Source organism: Alternaria infectoria (genome assembly GCF_024043175.1).
Source record: "Alternaria infectoria strain BMP 0036 chromosome Unknown scaffold_20, whole genome shotgun sequence".
Lineage (NCBI taxonomy): Eukaryota > Fungi > Ascomycota > Dothideomycetes > Pleosporales > Pleosporaceae > Alternaria > Alternaria infectoria.
Genome location: NW_026250709.1, coordinates 222,474 through 240,672, shown reverse-complemented (window position 1 = coordinate 240,672; position 18,199 = coordinate 222,474). Strand labels below are relative to the sequence as shown.

The window sequence follows — 18,199 nt, the reverse complement described above, 5'->3', positions numbered from 1 at the left end:
GGACAGATGATGATAATAATATCCCAAGGTCGATGATATCGATAGTATCAATCAAACCTCCTGGACATCCTCCAGACTAAACTGCTTCTCAGCATCAGCATCAAAGCACGTCTCCCAGCAGAGAACCTCGCTGGGGAAGTCCTTCTCCACACTCGGTCTCTCGCGGACGAACCACGCGAGACCCGCGCCAACGATGCCGAAGAGCGCGAGGCAAGTCCAGAGCGCGAAGTTTGTTGTTTGCACGCTGAGGTCGTCGCTGAAGTAGTAGCTTGTTCCACTGACTGCAACGGCGAAAGCCTTGAATAGGCTGGCGACTTGCATCATGCCGACAACGGTGCCGGCGGAAAAGGCATCGGGTGTGGTGTTGAGGACGAGGAGGGAGACGACAACGTTTGCGCCGCCGGTGAGCAGGTGTTGGGCGAAGATGGAGAAGGTGGAGATGACGGGTTCGAGACCGGAGCAGGTGACTACGATGGCGAGGATGGGGGTGAGGACGTAGGTTGCGGGGAGCATGGCGGAGACGGAACGGTAGAGCTTGACGAGGCCGTATTTCTCGGTTGCGTAGGGAATGGCGTAGAAGAGTACCATGCCGGCCATGCCGCGGACGCAGAGGACGACAATGCTGAGCCATTCGCAGGAGATGCCCATGCCGCCTTGGTCTGTGCTGCTGTGGCCGAGGTGGGGGAGGACGACGTCAAAGGTCGAGGCGTGGAGCGAGAGGAGGCAGAAGGAAGAGAGGAGAACCATAAGGGAAGGGGCCTGGAGGAACTGCGAGATGGTAATGGGATCTGGGCGAGCGAAGTCGACGAGGGTGACGTTGGTGTCTTCTGAGTCGCGGCGAAGGAAAGCAGCCTTTTCGCAGTCCATGTCGACGGGGTCCGCCGAGCGGTCGTTGTGGTGGGGAAGAGTTTCCTTGAGGCAGATGCTCGCCGTGAGTGCGATGCCGAACAGTACGGCTCCGCAGGCTAGCTCAGAGCCCAGTGTTGGGTAGTCTTGCCAGACCATGTTGTAGGCTTGCAGGCTCTCCGATACCATGAGTTGCATGATAGGGCCCATGGAGCCTCCCAGAGAAATGGTAGGTAGTCGGGCGACGTTCTTGGCCCTCTCCTCTGCCGATGTGCTCAAGTCTCCAATCATGGTCAGGGTTGTGCATACGATCGCCGAGCTGACCATGCCAGCGACGAAGCGGAAAATTGTGCAGCTGACGAGGCTGGTCGCAAATCCCATGCTCAAGCAGCATGCAAACATGCTCCAGAGCCCAATGAGCGTAACGCGCCGTCTTCCCATGCGGTCGGCGAGGTATCCCCAGAACAGACCCGTTGTTCCACCAAATGCGTATGCGCAGTCGAGTATGCTTCGGAGGTATGACGAAGAGAGGGTGCCGCAGTAGTCGGAGGACGAGAGAAGCATTTGGAGCTGTGGCTGGAGACTTGATGCCATGATGCTACGCCAATGTCAACACAAGCCGGAAGAAACGGGTCATCTCATCTAAGATGTATAGTAGAACTTACGCTTCAGCAAGAAAGATGAGGTACACCAGCATCAATTGCGTCCGCCGCGACTTATCGGCACCGTCTGGCGCGTTGTGACTCTCCATCTCTTCCTCTACATCCCGCTCCTCCTCTTCCTCAACCATAGCAACCTTGTCATATTTGCCCAAATCCTTAACCGGTATTAAAGACCTCGTTCTTCTGTGAAAACCCAACATCTTGCAAGAAAACTCAAATAATCGACCGGAAAAACTCGTTTGCGAACGCTTCGAATGCGCGATAACGCGATGTGACCGCGAGGGGAGTGAGCGTGTAGGCACGAACCAGCGTGAACCTATAGAGAGATTGTAACGGCCGCGAGAGACCTAAGGATAAGCAGCGAGAGAGAGCGACAAGAAAGACGAGAGCGACAAAGACTCGCCTCGGAAAGAGAGAGGGTTGAACAGTCAGAACGACGACGGCGGCAACGGCATCGCGAGGGGTTTGAGCTTGACGGGGCTCATGAAACGGAACTATACTGCCCGGCGTCTCATTGGCGTTGGCTGTTCCCAGAGTTTGGGCGCTAGTACATTCAGGGTCGAGTCGCTTAACGCGGAGCACGCTGATGTCACATGGTGGTTCTCCTGATCCACTGCGCGCGGGAAACCTGCATGTTCCCATAATAGCTCCCCTCTTTCGCGGTCATGGCTTCGACGTTGGTTTTTGGCGAAGACCGCGATTCTTTGCCCGAAGCAATGTTGTGCGCGATATCCATAATGGAGGTTTCAGGAGCCGCGTCCCGCGGTTTATCTGCATGTTGTCATCCACGTGCGAAATTGAGCTTTTGCTTGGTTTGGAGGATACCTAGGTAGTTGGCCGAACATGGTGCTGGGATGTAGTTGCAACAGCGTTGGCGGAGGTCTGTCGCGCACCGATAGGATCGTGGGGAAAGGTAACAGCATCCATCGCACTACCATGGTACGCGTAATTATGGATTGGACTCGACGCTACATATACCAGAACTAACGTAAAGCATCAGCCGATATGCGTGTCAAGATCTCTACCTGTCTCTGGCCCACGTATCACGGCCCAGACGTACTGCGGCGCGATCTAATCTCCGAGCAATCTCATGATTACCACGGCGGAGTATAGAGCGACCACCAGCCAAAGACCTGCGGTATGGAGAATACCGAATTCGTCTAGTTCAGATGGCTGGTAGTCCCTATAAGCGAGCTATTCGAGTTAGTAACACCTTTGCGGAGTGTGATCGCGGGACCACAGGATGGACGGTGTGTGCCCAAGAATACAGCGAAAAGGCTTTTCGCTCTATATCTAGGTAGAGTTTCCCAATGCTCAGATGCAGTGTTAGATTTGACAGTGAAAAGAGCGTATTGGGCGATCGTACGGTGCCGTCCACGGTTCGACGTAGACAATCCAGAAGCTCGTGATATCTCATCATAGTATTCAGGTTCTACGTAGTATATATACTGCATGAGATCATCTTCTCTTATGTAGCAACAACTTCATATTTGTCACAGAAGCCATGATGTCCACTTCGTCCCGTCCGATGTTGGATGATACCTACACGCGCAAGGTTTCTCCAACTGTCAGCTCCCCTTGTCGTCGCCAGGGCAGCGTAATATCATCAGAGCCGACACCTCCTCCAACTCCCACCTTCTCCTGCCGCCGTCAGGACAGCGTGATATCATCAGAGCCAACAGAACCTCCCACACCTCCAGCGACCCCAAAGCCCCTATTATTGGCAGAACGTCCCGCACCTCCAACATCTCTACAACACTTTCCAACGGCAACGAACTTCATAACTACACTACCGTGGACAAATCATTCACTACACGAATACTATTGCATTCGATCGATACTCCTGCTATATTGGCATATATTCAATCTAGTACTGGAGTACGAGCGCAGACCTTCTGTTTACCACGTCCTTTGGGTGCCAACAGGATGGAACAGACCTTTCATCATTACCGAAGTCCCAGTTCGAGATAGCAATCGAAGGTTAATATATGGCATTGGTCCTCATGCCCATCCTCCTGACGTATCCCTTCTAGACCGGCTAGCGCGCAACAAGCACAACCACTGCGACTTCAGCATTCAACTCTTTCTCGTCTATCTCGAGCCTGTGTTTAAAGAAATAGGAGCGACGATAACTTGGCTCGCCGTTCAAGTTAAGCCTTACGTTGTCCATCATTTGCAAGGGGAACAGCCAGATCCATTTGTTCGCCACAGCGTCTTCAATATCAGAACCCAAACTGGAGCGGAATACATTGCAGACTTTACGATGGAGCAGTTTGGATTCAACACAAACGATTTTCTGATGCGCAAGAGAGATTATGAAGATGCATACACTACAAACCGAAAGATGTCACAGCCGCGCACTGAAGAGGTTGAAAGAGCACGGCGAGGCGAATTCAAAGATTGGAATGGAAAGGGCTGGGTTGTGAGGGAAGTTTGTAGGAGTATGGCCTTGCGCAGGTGGAACACCTTTGGTGAAGGAACGAGGTTGTTGGATTTGGAGATACTGGTTAGGCAAATCTCTGCGCGCCAGTGGGGTTGGCATCTGGATTACCGTACCGACCTACTAGAATCGTGTCGTGAACACCTTATACATGCAAGGAACTGAGTGGATGCGATGCCGTCTGCTGTCTACATTAGTATAGAAACGAAAGATATCAAAATCTTCACGTAATTTCAAGTTCTAGCTTCTTCACTTCTACCATTCTCTGTAGCTAGACAGGTGTTCAAACTTTCCCTTGGAGGTGGCTGAGGAACTAGCATAAATGATCATGATAGCGAACAGCTTTTATTACTGGTACGTGATGCCGGCGACCAGGATGCTGCATAAATTTGGCTAGAGGGGCGTGACAGCACTTTAAGACACGTGATATTTGGTAGTGTGTTGTACTAGGTATAGAGTCGCGTTGGAGACTCTGGATATGTCTGTCGTAGCAGTGAAGTTGCGACAGTGTCGTAGTTTGGAAGAAAGAAGGATGAAAACTTGAAGCCGGCGGCCCATGAGATCGGAGTATGAGTGTAGAGCGATCTGACGAGTCATCGGTGCATGCTTTTGCAAAAGGAAGGAAGTGCAGTGAAGTCTGAGATGGACGGAGTAGCTGGCGATAGGAACAGACATCTCGAATGCTAGTCATGGCGACGTAATCGGTGAGAGATATGTCCGCGCTTAAATATCCGGCTTTTGTCCGCAGCGAGTCGTGAGAGAGAGGGTGCATCCAACGTCTGGGGGTGGCGACCTGCGTAGAGAGTGTGAGACAACCAACAAGCCTATACTTAGTCCCGGAGTACCCCGCCATGGGTCTTATATGTGTGACTCCCTCAATATCAACATCTCTCCGCCCTGCATGCGCAGCCCTATAAATCATATGCAGGTTGACGACGTGTTTTTGGCCCCCACGATTCCGGTGAAAAGGCGTCCTGCGCGACTCGCCCAATCGAAGGATGCGGCATACGTATGGGCCGACATCCAGAACATCAGGACACGGTGCAATTGCGCAGCGACGGAAAAAGCGGGTAGGACGGCGTGCGCAAATGTGCAAATCCAGGGAGCGGGGACGGCGGGTTTATCAGTAGCGACGTGTTAGTTGTGTTAAGCAGCTGATCCACCAGAAGTGGTGAGGATGGCGAAGTCGCTTCATCCATGCACAGCCCTGCCGCCCTTCAAAGCCTCCACCCATAGGGCGCCTGACGCCATTCACCAATGATACGCGTGCACTAGCAGCCGTTCCTGCGCTTCTTGGGTTGACCGGTTTCTGGCCAGGGTCTTGTCACCGCTAGACGGAGCACAATTCTCGTGGTTCAGTGTCTTTTACCACAGTAGGATTGCGGTGAGGGATGAAATAACTCTCGCAATCACCTCCCGCATCAACAGACACGGCAGAGATACGCAGAAGACGGATGGCTGCTATTGTGCAAATGGGCGAATAATGGTATGCAGCTCGTATTCAGGATCCGAGCAGGGGCTGACTGCGCGGAACGTCAGATGTCCGTGCACTGCTGCCTGGAGTTGAACTCCACTTACTGGAGGAAGCGACGACAACCCGTTCCTTCCCTCTTGAACCACCTATCCCCCCAGCCCGCGCTGCTCGAGATCTCTTCTTGCTTCAAATCCTAATCCCTCAGGCCTCCCTCCTCGTCCTCTTTTTGCACCGCAGACCCGCCGCCCTTGTGCCTCTTTTGCCGCTCGCCGCCCGTCTTACTCCACGTGCTGCGCCTTCCTATATACCTGCACGTCTCCTCCGACACCAGACCAAAGGACTCAGCGCCCTTTCCTCGCTCGCTGCATCACCATCATCACCCTAGCCTATCAGCTGCTAGCCTCCGCGGCCGCAAAGGTTCCACTATCCCCGGTCAATGAAAACGTGATCTGGGCTCTGATAACCACTCACACTTGGTCCCTTTGGATCGCCGGGCTTGGGGAACTGTGCAGTCCGTGACTCACCTGAGGCCGCCTTTCCCACTTCAACCGGTACGACGACCAGTCATACTCAACATGTCTGCACCCCACGACCAGAACCGTCATCCCCGCCGCCGTCCTCTTAAGGGTTCCGCATCCCCTCTGAGCACCCATGGCATGCAGCTAAGGAAGAGCGGCACTTTCTCGTCGCCAACCTATATCTCGTCCGACATCTGCGAGGCGGACCGATTCTGCATGCCCCGCCGCTCGCCTACCAACACTGACCGGCTGGAAGAGCTAGTCAACGACTCCATCCAGGACCCTAACGTGCGTCGCGTCACCAACCTACTCAAAGACTTCGAAGCGAAGGTCGCTGGCCATAAGAGCACTGTTACCGGCTGCGACCTTCTCAAAGATCCGGAGGTTCTTCCTGTCCCGAGCTTTGTCCTCGACAACGCCCCATTGGACCACACCCCAATGGACATTGACCCAAAGCCTACTGCAGTTGCACGCAGCCCCCACGACCACGCTTCTGACAGCGGTCTGGGTTCCAGCGTCAGTGGATCGAAATACGGTAAGGAGTCACTGCAGCCACCCGTCTTGGATGAGAACGCCCCACATACTAACACATATAAAGACGAGATTCGCTCCCAGCGCTCGAGCGTCCGTGACTCCATCAGCACTTCTATCAGCTCGACGCATTCGGCTGTCACCAGGTCCTTCTCATCGCTCACCTTTTCAGAAGAGGACGTGCTCGGCGAGCACACGTGCAAGCAGATTCACGACTACATCATCAAGCCCATTCTCGCCGAGGAGTCTCTCAAGGACTTCCACTCCCTCGTCAAGGACGTGCCTCGACGCATAGGTGAGAAGAACATCCGCAACCTCCGTGACCTCGAGAAGACCCTCGTCTTCCTCGCACCGGTAAGTGGAACCACCCGTTGTCTTTCTCAAAGTGCAGAAGCTTATTGCATTTTTCGTGGTTTAAAGGAGCTGTCGGCTTCCCCGGACTCGTACTTCCGCTTTTGCCAACGATCAATCCAACTCTTGGCTACGACCGTCCAGTACATCTCCGAACAAGACCAGCGACTACCAACCGACCGCCCTTATACTGACGGCTACTTCCTCGATTTGATGGAACAGATTAGACGATACGCTTCAATCATGGCTGCTACAAGAGAAAAAGAAACCAAGGGTGAGGATCTGGACGAGATGGATTACTCACGGTATGACCGCGCCGCCGACTTTTTATTCGCCCGCGCTAATCAAAAACTCCATAGCGATGAGAAGATCATCCTCCGCGGTGGCATCAGCCACAACGGCCGTCCTGTCGAGCTCGTCCGGGAGAAGAACGGTAACGTCATCCCCATGTCAGTGGATGCCTCGAACGCCTTCAGGATCAAGCGTCGTCTGTCGGACGCCGACGAGGACAGCATGGACGAGGACGAAGTAACCCGATCCATGGCGCGACGACGGAAGTCCGAGAAACCCGGAGACGTGATGCACACTTGCCGTGACTGCAAGAAGGAGTTCAAGCGACCATGCGACCTGACCAAGCACGAGAAGACTCACTCTCGCCCATGGAAGTGCGACGAGAAGAACTGCAAGTACTTCGAACTCGGCTGGCCGACTGAGAAGGAGCGTGATAGGCACATGAACGACAAGCACTCTGCTGCTCCTGCTCAGTACAAGTGTCTCTACCACCCATGCACGTACGCTTCGAAGCGCGAGTCCAACTGCAAGCAGCACATGGAGAAGGCTCATGGCTGGGAATATGTTCGCTCCAAGAGCAACGGTCGCAAGAAGGGCGCTTCTGGCAGCGAGCACAGCCCCGCTACCCCTCTCACTCCCTTCATCGGTACACCCATGTCGGCGACCATGACTACACCTATCACACCATTCGCTGCTTCGCCTCAAGTGCCCATGATCGAGAACTTTAACTGCTATGGCTTCGGAACGCCGGCTATGAGTGCCCACGGTTACCAAGATGACTTCCGTCGTGACTCGATCACCACCGATGGCTCTCACTTCACATACTCGTCAGGACATTCGCCCGTTGAGCCCACATCCTTCGACGATGCTGTGACGCCAGAAGACACCCACATTAACCACAACGACATCTACAACGCCTGTGCACTGAACGCAAACTTCAACACAGGCTACCAGCAGCCAACCCCAATGAGCACAGCGTTCGACTTCGCGCCGCTGCCATTTGCGACGAATAACAACATGAACGGTCTGCCACATCTATCACCCATGGCTCAGCCTGACATCACCCTCTACTCACCAGACATGGATGAGGGCTTTGGCGGTGACATGGACATGACCATGCAAGGCTTCAGTCGCCCCGGCCAGGATTTCACGTTGTTCGACACTGCGCCACCCAGCCAGATGACGTTCAACCACACGGCCAACTTCTTTCCCGATTTCAACCAGGTTGGAGGCCAGTTCGACCCCCAATACATTGAGCCCACCACTACGTTGGATGATTTGAACTTTATAGGCTTCGGGAACCAGCAGTAATTCCCGCACTGCATTGTATACGATTAGCGGGCACTTGTATAGCCGTCTTTCACGCCCTGTACTTAAACAGAAGGAGTAATTTTCTATTGAGCCGGCGTCTGGACACTGGGTGTTTCTTTAAACAGCGATTCACGACTGTTATGACAAGAGGAGGAATTAAGAAGATATAATCGGGCACGCATGCATTTACAGCCTTGCTCTTCACTCTCCCTTTTACCGCACTAGGTGCGGGATAGCGCCTCGAACAGAACAGAAACTCCACAAAAAAACAAAGGATCTTTGTTTGTTTGCGCGGGTTTTCATTTCCCCCCTTCTTCTTTTATCTGGCGACTGATTTTGATCTCCCCCCCTTCTCCTTCTTTGCGGACTGCCCATTTACGGAGTCTTAAGGCTGCGGTAGAGATCATCAGATAGTGTAGGATAGATAGATAAATAAAACCGGTGGAAAGGAAGATCTTTTTGTTTGCAGATGTTGAGTGGTGACTGAATGCACGCAATACTAACCCACATCTAATCGTACACAGGTTTTGACCTGTTCGCAGCAAAGTGTTATGAAGGGACAAAAAGACCCATCACTCTGCGCCCAAGCTCCGCTCTCCACGGCCATAGACCGATGCGACCTCCTTGCGCCACTGCAAACCATTCCTCGTCAACTCAACCTTCACCTCCAGCTCCTCACACCCCTCTTTAATCTCCCTCGCGATCTTCCTCTCTATGACCCGCATCGCCTCCTCCTCGACGGCCTTACTCCTCACTCCAAACAGTACCAGCACCTTCAGTCCACGTAAACTGTCACGAAGGAGCCCGATAAACGCAGAGTTTACGCCGAAGCCAGGGAAGTAGATCTCGCGGAATGGGCACTGCAGAGGTAAAAGTACGAAGTCAGTATATGTCTCACATGCACTTCGTACAGTCAGAACTTACCTTGAGCACGGCTATAGCGCTGATTTGTCGAGGGAGCAGTGTCTGAGCGAGGTACTTGGAGAAGTCGGTGACAGAGCCGAAGGCGAAAGGTGTAGAGTTGAGGGCGATAAGGTTGGTTTCGGTGTAGAGTTGGCGGCACACTTGCAACAAAGCGAGCTGTTGTATAGTAGTTTCGCTTCCACCATTCTGCCGCATACTCTTCTGGCGTGCGACATCGAAGGTGTGGAAGTCGCGGTGAGAGCTGAGAACCAAGTCGTAGATGGTGTTGCGGATCTCAGCTGGCAGACGGAGGAGAGGTGAGTTTTCAGCATTGTCTTCAGCAATGGCGAGCTTCTCTGGATCTGCGCTGAGTCGTAGCATGTCGGGTGCTTCTTCTGAGGCCTCGGTAGCTACATGATCTTCTAGACCCACAGACTGCGTGGACTGGCATAGACCTCGGAGTCCAGTGTCCATGGTAGACTGGCCGTTCCTTGAGGTAGTTGATGATTCAGAAGTGACTCTCACATCCAGAAGATTATCTGGAGTCTCGGCGGCGGCGGCACGATGTCGCTGCATCGCAGCAATCTTGGCGACTATAGACATACTGGTGGATGGATGATGTGGTTGAAGTGGATGCAAATCTTGACTGACTTGCGGGAAGAGAGAGAGGGAAAGATAGAGGGAAGCACAGTGCGAGGGAGACGAAGGCAGTTTTATCCTTGCGGGGTCAGCGGTGATTGAGCGGAAAGCGTTACGGGTGAGGTTGGCGCTTGCTCTCACCCGGCTAGCAATCGCCATGCCATACACCCGCTCAGAGACCGACAGTCTTGTATGACGCATTTGAACAAACGACAAAAATGAGGCAGTAGATGGGACACGAATGACTGCTACAGTATAGCTTCAATATGAGGCATAGATATGTGTATACTCATTAAACCGTTCGATCACGTCAATCAACATCCTCCTCCGGTATCTCATCACCCAACCCATTCCCATTGGCACCCCCATTGGCACCAGCCTCACCTTCCTCCTCTCCGCTTCCCTCACCCAAGCCCGCCTCAAGCACCTCAAATCTCTCCAACAATCCAACATCCCACCCCTGAAACTTCTTCGCCGTCGGCGGCAACAATTTCTGACTCCTCTCCAACCCCTTCTCCAACTCCTCATACAATTCCAACGGAAACTCCACATCCTCTATACTAGCACTCTCAGGCTCACCCGGCTTCAACGCCTGCCAAGTCTGTTTCTGGTAGAAGACTTTCATTGTGCGTGTAGGATCGAGGCGACCGGGCGTGGGTATGGAAGAGGAGAAGAGGAGGTCGGGGGTGAAGACCCAGATGAGGAGGGAGGGTATGGGGGTTTCATGGGATTGATCGGGTGGTGCAGCGGTGTGGATGTGGAATTTGCGGAGGCCGGTGTTTTCGATGAGGTGGAGGAGGCGGACTGATATCCATTTCTGGACTGTATGCGTAGTTGGCGACGATGGAGTGGTTTTTGCAGATCGTATGCTGATGGCCCATTTTCGTATTCGCCAGCCGTCGGTTGAGGGTTCCTGGGCGCCGATCGTGTGGTTGCAATGCTTGCATTGGACGAGATCTTTGTTTTGGTCTTCGTCGTTGGGGGAGAGCTATGTCATATCAGCATGTGCGATACTAGACAACAGTAGATAACAGTGTAAGATGTAGCCTTGGCTAAACCTGCCAATCCCAAGGGTCTGAGGGGATAGAGACAGTGAAACGCCAGGCCGCTGACTCGACGGCGCCGGCAACCCATCAACCTGGGGAAGAGGGTACACCGGAACCAAGAGTACGTGTATGAGCCTATCAATTTAGGGCGCTTGTATCGACGATGAATGCCACTGATGAGGCGAGTTCGCCTTCTTTGCGCCCATACATGTTGCAACCTCATGAAGTGACGATGTAGGAACCGCACGACACGGTTGAAAGAAGGTTGTAGCTTACCTGTGCGCCTTCGCAATCCGACTCTGCCAGTAGAAAGCTGGCCAGATCAACAAACCCAACACCTCCCATAGCCTGCAGGCGATTACCAGCCGCGTAACCCTTCTGACCGACGACATCATCATGCGTGTGATCGTGCAAGTGATGCTCATCAGGCTTATGGCAATGCCAAAAGTCCATCATCTCAGCCCAATTCTCATTAGGCAGGTCTCTCCACTGTTGAACCTTTCCTTTCGCTACAAGGATACCGTCGCAGCCTTTGCAGGTTATCTCAACATCTTTCGCATCGTTGAGCGAAGCGCCGTCCCACGGTACAATGTTGGCCTGTCGGTCTTCGCGTTGCAGTGTCCCAAGAAGGTCGCTTCCTTCCTTTTCTTCCAGCTGAAGACGGAGTGTCAACTCTTTCGTTGGAGGCTGTGACGGTAATTCTAGCGCAGCGTCGCCTCCGCCTTTGGCGTTGATCGGAAGACGTATTGACGCAGATTGGCCCTCATGCGATACAGTGATGTAAGAGCCATCAGACGACAGCTTCGCGTCCGTCGACCGGGAGAAATTTGTGCGCAGCGATGCAAAAAGCGTAACCGTACGTATATGCAGCAGCAGCTCGGCGTATAGCGTTATGGAAGTTTCGTTGGGCGACATGGGGCGCGCATTGTCTTCGTCACTCTGCAGGAGGTTCGGCGCGTGGATTTCGGTAGGTTCGGGCGCAGGCTTGGGATTCATCAGGTCTTTGATCGTTTCAGGAGAGAGGCCGAGAGCTTCGTATGCTGACTCGGGAAGTAGCGGGCGCGACATACTTCGTGATTGCGCGCCATGGTGACGGGTGGGGTGAACGTGGGGTTGGGGAAGTTGCTGAGCTACGCGCGCGACGAAGTTGACTTAATCGGGAGTGGGTCCCGCCTTGGGGAGGTTCTAGCTCCATCTGGCCACGACAGTGTGCATGTATTTACGAGAGCTTCTCTGAGTTGAGAACTACGAGCATCGTAGCGAAGCGCTTGCTTCTTTACTTCAACATGTGCACTGAATATGTCGAGGGCATGTAATTACATTATCTACAAACACTATACACCTGCAGCATGGGAATAAATCGTCTTCGATAGCCTCTGCTCTTATGTTTGTAAGAGTCTACTGACCCTTCTTCTCCCCAGCTTTCTTCTCCTGCTCCAGAATATACTGCACACCCCTCTTAATACCCTCATCCAAAGTCACGAGCGGCTCATATCCTAACCGCAGCCTCGCCTTGTTAATGCTGTGGTACTTGGACATGCTGCTATACTTAACCTGAGCCCTAGTCAAGTTAGGCTTCTTTCCCATGAGCCAAAAGACATTCTCTAGGATCGTGCCAATAGCCCACATGAATTCGGTGCTAAGGTGCCACACGCTGCTCAAAGGTGTTCGGTCGCCCGCCTCGTGCCATACCGCACGCGCAAAGTCCCAGAAGTATACCGGTTGTCCGTTGGTGATGAGGAAGGCTTCGCCGTCGACGCGCTCGTTGTCGAGAGGAATGCTGGGGAGGCGTTTGTGGGTATGAAGAAGCGCGATCGCGGCGAGCACGTGGCCGTATGCGACGTTCTCGACGTAGGTGAAGTCGAACAGATTGGTGTTCTCGCCGACTTGGAACTTGGTCTGTCCTTTGCGGTATGCGCCAACCATCTTAGGAAGCAGTTGTACGTCGCCTTCACCAAAGATGCCAGCGGGACGGATGGCGCAGGTAAGGAAGTTAGGAGAGTTCTCAGGATGGCGGTTTGCTTGGAGGACAGCGGTCTCGGCGTATGCCTATTACATCGTCAGCTTCTGGGGAACACCAATGCGATTGTGTGCTTGCCTTTGTGGTTGTGTAGTACTCTGGCTGGTCGTCACCCGTAACAAGCGGCCATCTCTCGTCCGCGTTGACGAGATCGTTCACGTGGTCGAGGATGACACTCGCTGAGCTTGTGTACACGAAACCCTTTACTCCAGACTCTTGCGCAGCCTGTAGCAGGACCTTGGTACCCCCAACATTGACCTTGTCGTGGATCTCAGGCTTCAGATCGAAGTGTGGAGACGCTGTGTGGATGACGGCGTCGGGCTTGATCTGCGAGAATAGAGCCTTCATGGCAGGAGCATCCGTGATATCGCCATCGTGGTAGGAGACGTTCGGGCTGGCGTTGCGATTCGAGTGGGTTCGTAGATCAAGGACGGCGATTTGTGTCTGAGGGTGACGCTTGACGATCAAGCTGACGATGTGGCTTCCTAGGAAACCGCAGCCTCCGACGACGAGGACCTTCCCGAGCGATTGGATAGTGTCTGAGTTGTTCGGCATGGTGGAGGATGGAGTGTCAGTGCAATTGGTGGTGCGACGATCAGGGATTGTTTTGCGGAGAGCGCTCGGGGGAACACTTTCCGGGGGCTTGGGTTAGCTTCAAGGTTCCCGCATGTCAGGGTCTCAACGGCCATACTCGCGCGTGCAGAAGCGCCGTACCCTGTACGAGAAGATGAACAGGTGCTCTACATCCTACAATAACATGGTAATACAAATATTAAACATGTGAGGGTAATGTAGACTTCTGCATCGTTCCCAATCCCAACTAGACAAGGGACAAATTTCACAAGTTCAAGTCCACCCTGCAGCCTGCAACAGCATAAAATATTGAGAAACATGAGTTCCAGAGACAATGTAGACATCTGGAACATGTGAAATCACTTCAATGAGACAAAATATCATTCGTATTTCATGACTAACGCCGTTACCCATGCTGTGCCCATAGCCCTGATGAACGAACGCCGTATAATGCAAGCCACCTCGCAAGGTCGGGCTTGGGGTATCATGTAATGTCATATCGAGAGGAAGACCGGCCGTGGGATCATTAGTTCGCAATCTCTAAAAGCAGTTCCTAGACGACTATTAGCAGATGCCGTTGCAGCGTCCACGAACAACACTCACTCAGCGCTATCCTGTGCGGATCGCCTCAATTTACGGTTGTAGAGCTTCTTTTCGTCTGGAGTGCCCCAGAACAGCTTCGCAGCCTCGGGATTGACCAGTGTGCGTGGGTCGTATGCAGGTGACTCCTCCTCGATAGCCGCAATGATGGCCTCAATATGTGAGCGCATATCGTCCTTACGGGCAGCATCGTAGCAGAGTATGCCATCGGGCGATACACGGTGGTGGTAGAGAACCGGTGTCTATCAAATTGTCAGCTTGTCTTGAGGAATACGTTACGAGATAATTCGACAACAGCGTCTCCATATAAGAATCGGGCGGATACATACTAGACATCAGTTAGCGGAGAAATCTCAAAAAGCACGCGTGATGGCTACGTTACCCTCAAATCTAACACGCGGTAAAACCTCTGGGAATTTGGGGCTAATGTATAGCATAATCCGGAACATGCCGCCGTCGAGGTTCGTCATAGGTCTCCCGAACAGGACAAGCTGCCATACGAATGGGTTCTTATCGACAAGATCAAGATCCAGAGTAACGGCGTCTTGCTTCTTGTACTTCTCGATGATTTGCTCATACTGGCGCTGGAGGTTGTTGGCAATACTCATCTCTTTGCTCACCGCCATCATGCCTTCGGCGGCCCAAGCCTCCATCTCCTTGTTGAGCGTCTCGAAGATCTTGACCAGCCGCTCGCGGAGCTGTGTGTACTGGAATGTGCCCTCCATCGCGTTGCCCGGGCCCTCGAACGGCATCTTCTCGAAGCGGTCCCCATCCTTGTTCTTCTTCACTGCCTCGTCCACGCGAGCTAGATACGATTGGTAGTACCACAGGAAGCGTCGTTTGCAGAGGTCCTTGAAGGGCTCGAAGGGCGCGTCGTCCCTGCTCGACTGGTAGTCCTCTTCCGCGTTGTAGACCGTCACGCCAGACCTCCCCCAATTGATGCCTAGGTATTCTTCCAGGCGATCGATGACGGATATGCGCAGCGACTCGTGTCGGATCTTGTCTACGTATGCCTCCTGGTTCTTCTTATCGTAGTCCGAATTTGCGTCCTCGAAGCCAGGCTCATTTTCGTACGGGTTGCTCGACATAAGGCTCTGAATGGAGATAAGGATAGACTCGAGGCCCTGGGCAGACGACCATTCTTCACCACGCTCTCCTCGCCATGTACTGCATTCTGTTAGCATAGACTCAGCCTTGGAGGTATCTGATGCGATTTGTCTCGTCTTTTGACACAATAAACGTGTTCGTATGCTTCAGGGCTGCCGTATTTTACTTTGTTTCAAGACAGCCTAGAGGCATTCGATACGTTTTGTTTTGTCTCTTGACAGAACATACACCTTCGTATGCTTCAAGCTCACTTACCCAAGAATCGATAGGCACACCTTGCCGCCCGCGTATATATTGGGATTGAATCGCGTACGCCCACCATGGGTAGTTATAGCCGTGACACTCGGAGCCTTAGTCGGGTATTCGCGCGCAAACTTAACAGCGAACTCGAAGAAGCCGAACTCGTAGGGGGTGTCAGGTGGGCCTATGATTAGCGCCCGCACATGGCGCACGTCAATATCGCGGCAGGCAACGGCTATGGAGAGGTCGGAGCCGCGCTGGATCTCGCCGAGTTCGCGGGTGATTCTAAGAATGCTCTGGTTGGACATGATGGTGTGTGGAGGCCTCCCGGCAGCGGTTTGGATAGTTGAGATTCGCGGGGTTGGTGAAGCTCAACGGTCCGCGTTGGCCGGGCTGAGAATATTGAGCGGGTGTGGGTGCCGTGGTGTGGGGAGTCTTGAGGAGAAGCAGTGGTAGGAGTGAGCGGGCCTCAACCGTGTGAATGGCCAAGCAAACACCGATGTGAGCTGTCAAAGGTGAGTGGGTAGTTGGCTGCGGTGTGCAACTAGCCCCTCCCAGGGTCCCACAGGGCGGAACGCGAGCCGCAACACCACGCCGCCGAAAGTCGCGATAGTCTGTTCCTTGCGCACCGATCGTCAAGATGTAATAAGCAAGCCGAGTGTGTTCCTAGGTTGTCGGCTAACACTATAGTGTAGGGTGGTGTTCGCGCTGTTCGTCATCAGCAAGTCTGGCGGTCTCATTTACAATCGCGAGTTCCACGCGGGCATGAGCAAGCTCACCAGCAATGACTATCTCATGCTCGCTGGATCTTTCCATGGGTATCTTACATTCTCCTTAGCCTAGGAACTCCGCTGACCAGCGCCTAGAATGCACGCCATCACAGCGCAGCTCTCTCCAGTCCCACCTGTCCGCGCGCCGCCTCCATCCACCACCACACCGAATCTCCAGACCTTCCCGGTCCGCGCAACCGGTATCGAGGTCCTCGAAAGCTCACACTTCCGCATACAATGTTTTCAAACACAGACCGGTGTCAAGTTCTTACTCTTCACTGAGCCCCAGCAACCGAATGTCGATACTATGATGAAGAGGATATATGAATTGTATGCAGATTACGTCATGAAGAATCCGTTCTATACTGTCGAAATGCCGATTCGGTGCGAGAAGTTCGATCGGGGGCTGGATAGCTTTGTCAAAGTCAGAGGGGGTTGAGGAGGCCGTATTGGGAATATGATACCACGAACCGGGAATGAAGAGAAACAAAGCGGGACGCGTGTTGAAAAGCACGAGGAGTGTTCTGCTGCGGCATGCATTGCCACTGGTTGCAATTCGGGAGCACACTAGAGACTCTTGTACCAAAACTCTAGGGCATCACTCTTGGGTCCGTAACATGTATGATAGTGTCGGGTTTGGGTACGAAGAGAGACCACCCACTAGGAAAGTCAAGTTGTGAGAGATGTGCTGTAGAAGATAGTACTGTCTCCAGTACCTATCAATGTAGACTAATGTTCATTATTTGCTTCATTTCATCGATGCCATGCGGTAGACGCCAGCTCTAGTCATACAGTAGACGCCGTGAATATTCCTGCTCCACCGTGAAGCTTCAAAGGCGTTCCTCTTCCTAGCTGCGCTATGTCCGCTTATGCCGTGTCCATCTTGTCTGGGTCGTCGTCCTTCTTGTCTTTGCTGCCACTTCCACCAGGCTGGCCCGAGCTGTCCAGCAGCGGCTGCTTCTCGTCGCCCTCAGCCACCGGCTCGAGCTCCGACTTGCCCTCGGCCGCCTCCTTCGTCTTCTTGTCCTTCTCCTGCCGTGCCTTCTCTTCCTCGAAAGACATCCTCAGCGCCAACGCGAGCTCAGGGTCGACCGAGGGATCTACGCCGAACTCGAAGTCGTTGCCGCCGGAAGCACCGCCACCTCCGCCTCCAGAACCGCTGTCTCCTCCACCGCTGGATGCGCCCTCTCCGCCAACTATAGGTGTGGTGATCAACGAGTCGCTGAGCAGGTTCGCGCTAGGTGGAATGGTGGCAAGGTAGGAGCCTTCGGCGCTTTGTACGTTGTCGCTAAAGGCCTGGAGTTTCCGCGTGGTGTCGTCGCTCAGCTCACCAAATGCGATGATGTCGATGCTGATACCGCTCTTCTTCATCTTCTTTGCCAGCTTGACCAGGTTCTTCTCGTCCTCCTCGATGGGGCTGCAGTTGAACATGACTATCCGCTGCTTCTGCGACTTGTTCTGTCTGTGCTTGAGAGCCAACTGCAAGTTCAGTTAGCAGGTGTCATCCCAAGGGTTATTGCCAACTTACAGCCGCAACGTTGATGCCAGTCACGAAGTGTGAGCTGCCCTTTATCTTTGTCCGGTGCAGACCGTCCAACACCTTGCCAATGTCCGTTGTCAGGGTCGTGAGGATCTCCGGGGTGTTGCCTCCCATGCTCATGAGACCGACGGATGACTCTGGGTTTGCACCAGTCTTCGCGGAGAAGATCATGTTCACGGCGTCCTGTTGTGCTTCCCATCGCGAGGGTACATAATCGCCATTTCGACTAGCTTCGCTGTTGTCAACGCTGCTGAAGTTAGTATGCGATCGATGTGTGAGTGCATATAGCCTTACACTATCATAGAAGCTTCTAACACCATCTTGAAGGCCGGATGTG

The 18,199-nt window shown here is 53.3% G+C and overlaps 8 protein-coding genes across 8 annotated transcripts; 2 read left to right on the top strand and 6 right to left on the bottom strand.

Annotated features, from left to right (window-relative positions):
* Positions 1-51: 51 nt before the first annotated feature.
* On the bottom strand, positions 52-1,708 carry J4E92_008992 (uncharacterized protein; the record flags this gene model as incomplete). Its single annotated transcript, XM_051500341.1, has 2 exons — positions 52-1,444; positions 1,512-1,708. 2 exons carry the CDS (start codon positions 1,706-1,708, stop codon positions 52-54), a joined length of 1,590 nt encoding a protein of 529 aa, XP_051349429.1.
* A 4,289-nt stretch (positions 1,709-5,997) lies between these two features.
* J4E92_008991 (uncharacterized protein) lies at positions 5,998-8,424 on the top strand (the record flags this gene model as incomplete). The annotated part of the gene is made up of 2 exons (XM_051500340.1): positions 5,998-7,127; positions 7,182-8,424. The coding sequence occupies 2 exons, from the start codon at positions 5,998-6,000 to the stop codon at positions 8,422-8,424; spliced, it is 2,373 nt and encodes a 790-aa protein (XP_051349428.1).
* Positions 8,425-8,996: 572 nt separating this feature from the next.
* J4E92_008990 (uncharacterized protein) lies at positions 8,997-9,930 on the bottom strand (the record flags this gene model as incomplete). Its single annotated transcript, XM_051500339.1, has 2 exons — positions 8,997-9,284; positions 9,349-9,930. The coding sequence occupies 2 exons, from the start codon at positions 9,928-9,930 to the stop codon at positions 8,997-8,999; spliced, it is 870 nt and encodes a 289-aa protein (XP_051349427.1).
* Positions 9,931-10,276: 346 nt separating this feature from the next.
* On the bottom strand, positions 10,277-12,080 carry J4E92_008989 (uncharacterized protein; the record flags this gene model as incomplete). The annotated part of the gene is made up of 2 exons (XM_051500338.1): positions 10,277-10,954; positions 11,289-12,080. The coding sequence occupies 2 exons, from the start codon at positions 12,078-12,080 to the stop codon at positions 10,277-10,279; spliced, it is 1,470 nt and encodes a 489-aa protein (XP_051349426.1).
* Positions 12,081-12,410: 330 nt separating this feature from the next.
* On the bottom strand, positions 12,411-13,587 carry J4E92_008988 (uncharacterized protein; the record flags this gene model as incomplete). Its single annotated transcript, XM_051500337.1, has 2 exons — positions 12,411-13,061; positions 13,111-13,587. The coding sequence occupies 2 exons, from the start codon at positions 13,585-13,587 to the stop codon at positions 12,411-12,413; spliced, it is 1,128 nt and encodes a 375-aa protein (XP_051349425.1).
* Positions 13,588-14,204: 617 nt separating this feature from the next.
* Positions 14,205-15,860, bottom strand: J4E92_008987 (uncharacterized protein; the record flags this gene model as incomplete). The annotated part of the gene is made up of 3 exons (XM_051500336.1): positions 14,205-14,447; positions 14,583-15,372; positions 15,568-15,860. 3 exons carry the CDS (start codon positions 15,858-15,860, stop codon positions 14,205-14,207), a joined length of 1,326 nt encoding a protein of 441 aa, XP_051349424.1.
* Positions 15,861-16,033: 173 nt separating this feature from the next.
* Positions 16,034-16,761, top strand: J4E92_008986 (uncharacterized protein; the record flags this gene model as incomplete). Its single annotated transcript, XM_051500335.1, has 3 exons — positions 16,034-16,053; positions 16,248-16,370; positions 16,419-16,761. 3 exons carry the CDS (start codon positions 16,034-16,036, stop codon positions 16,759-16,761), a joined length of 486 nt encoding a protein of 161 aa, XP_051349423.1.
* A 428-nt stretch (positions 16,762-17,189) lies between these two features.
* On the bottom strand, positions 17,190-18,182 carry J4E92_008985 (uncharacterized protein; the record flags this gene model as incomplete). Its single annotated transcript, XM_051500334.1, has 3 exons — positions 17,190-17,801; positions 17,851-18,109; positions 18,157-18,182. 3 exons carry the CDS (start codon positions 18,180-18,182, stop codon positions 17,190-17,192), a joined length of 897 nt encoding a protein of 298 aa, XP_051349422.1.
* Between the last annotated feature and the right edge of the window lie 17 nt (positions 18,183-18,199).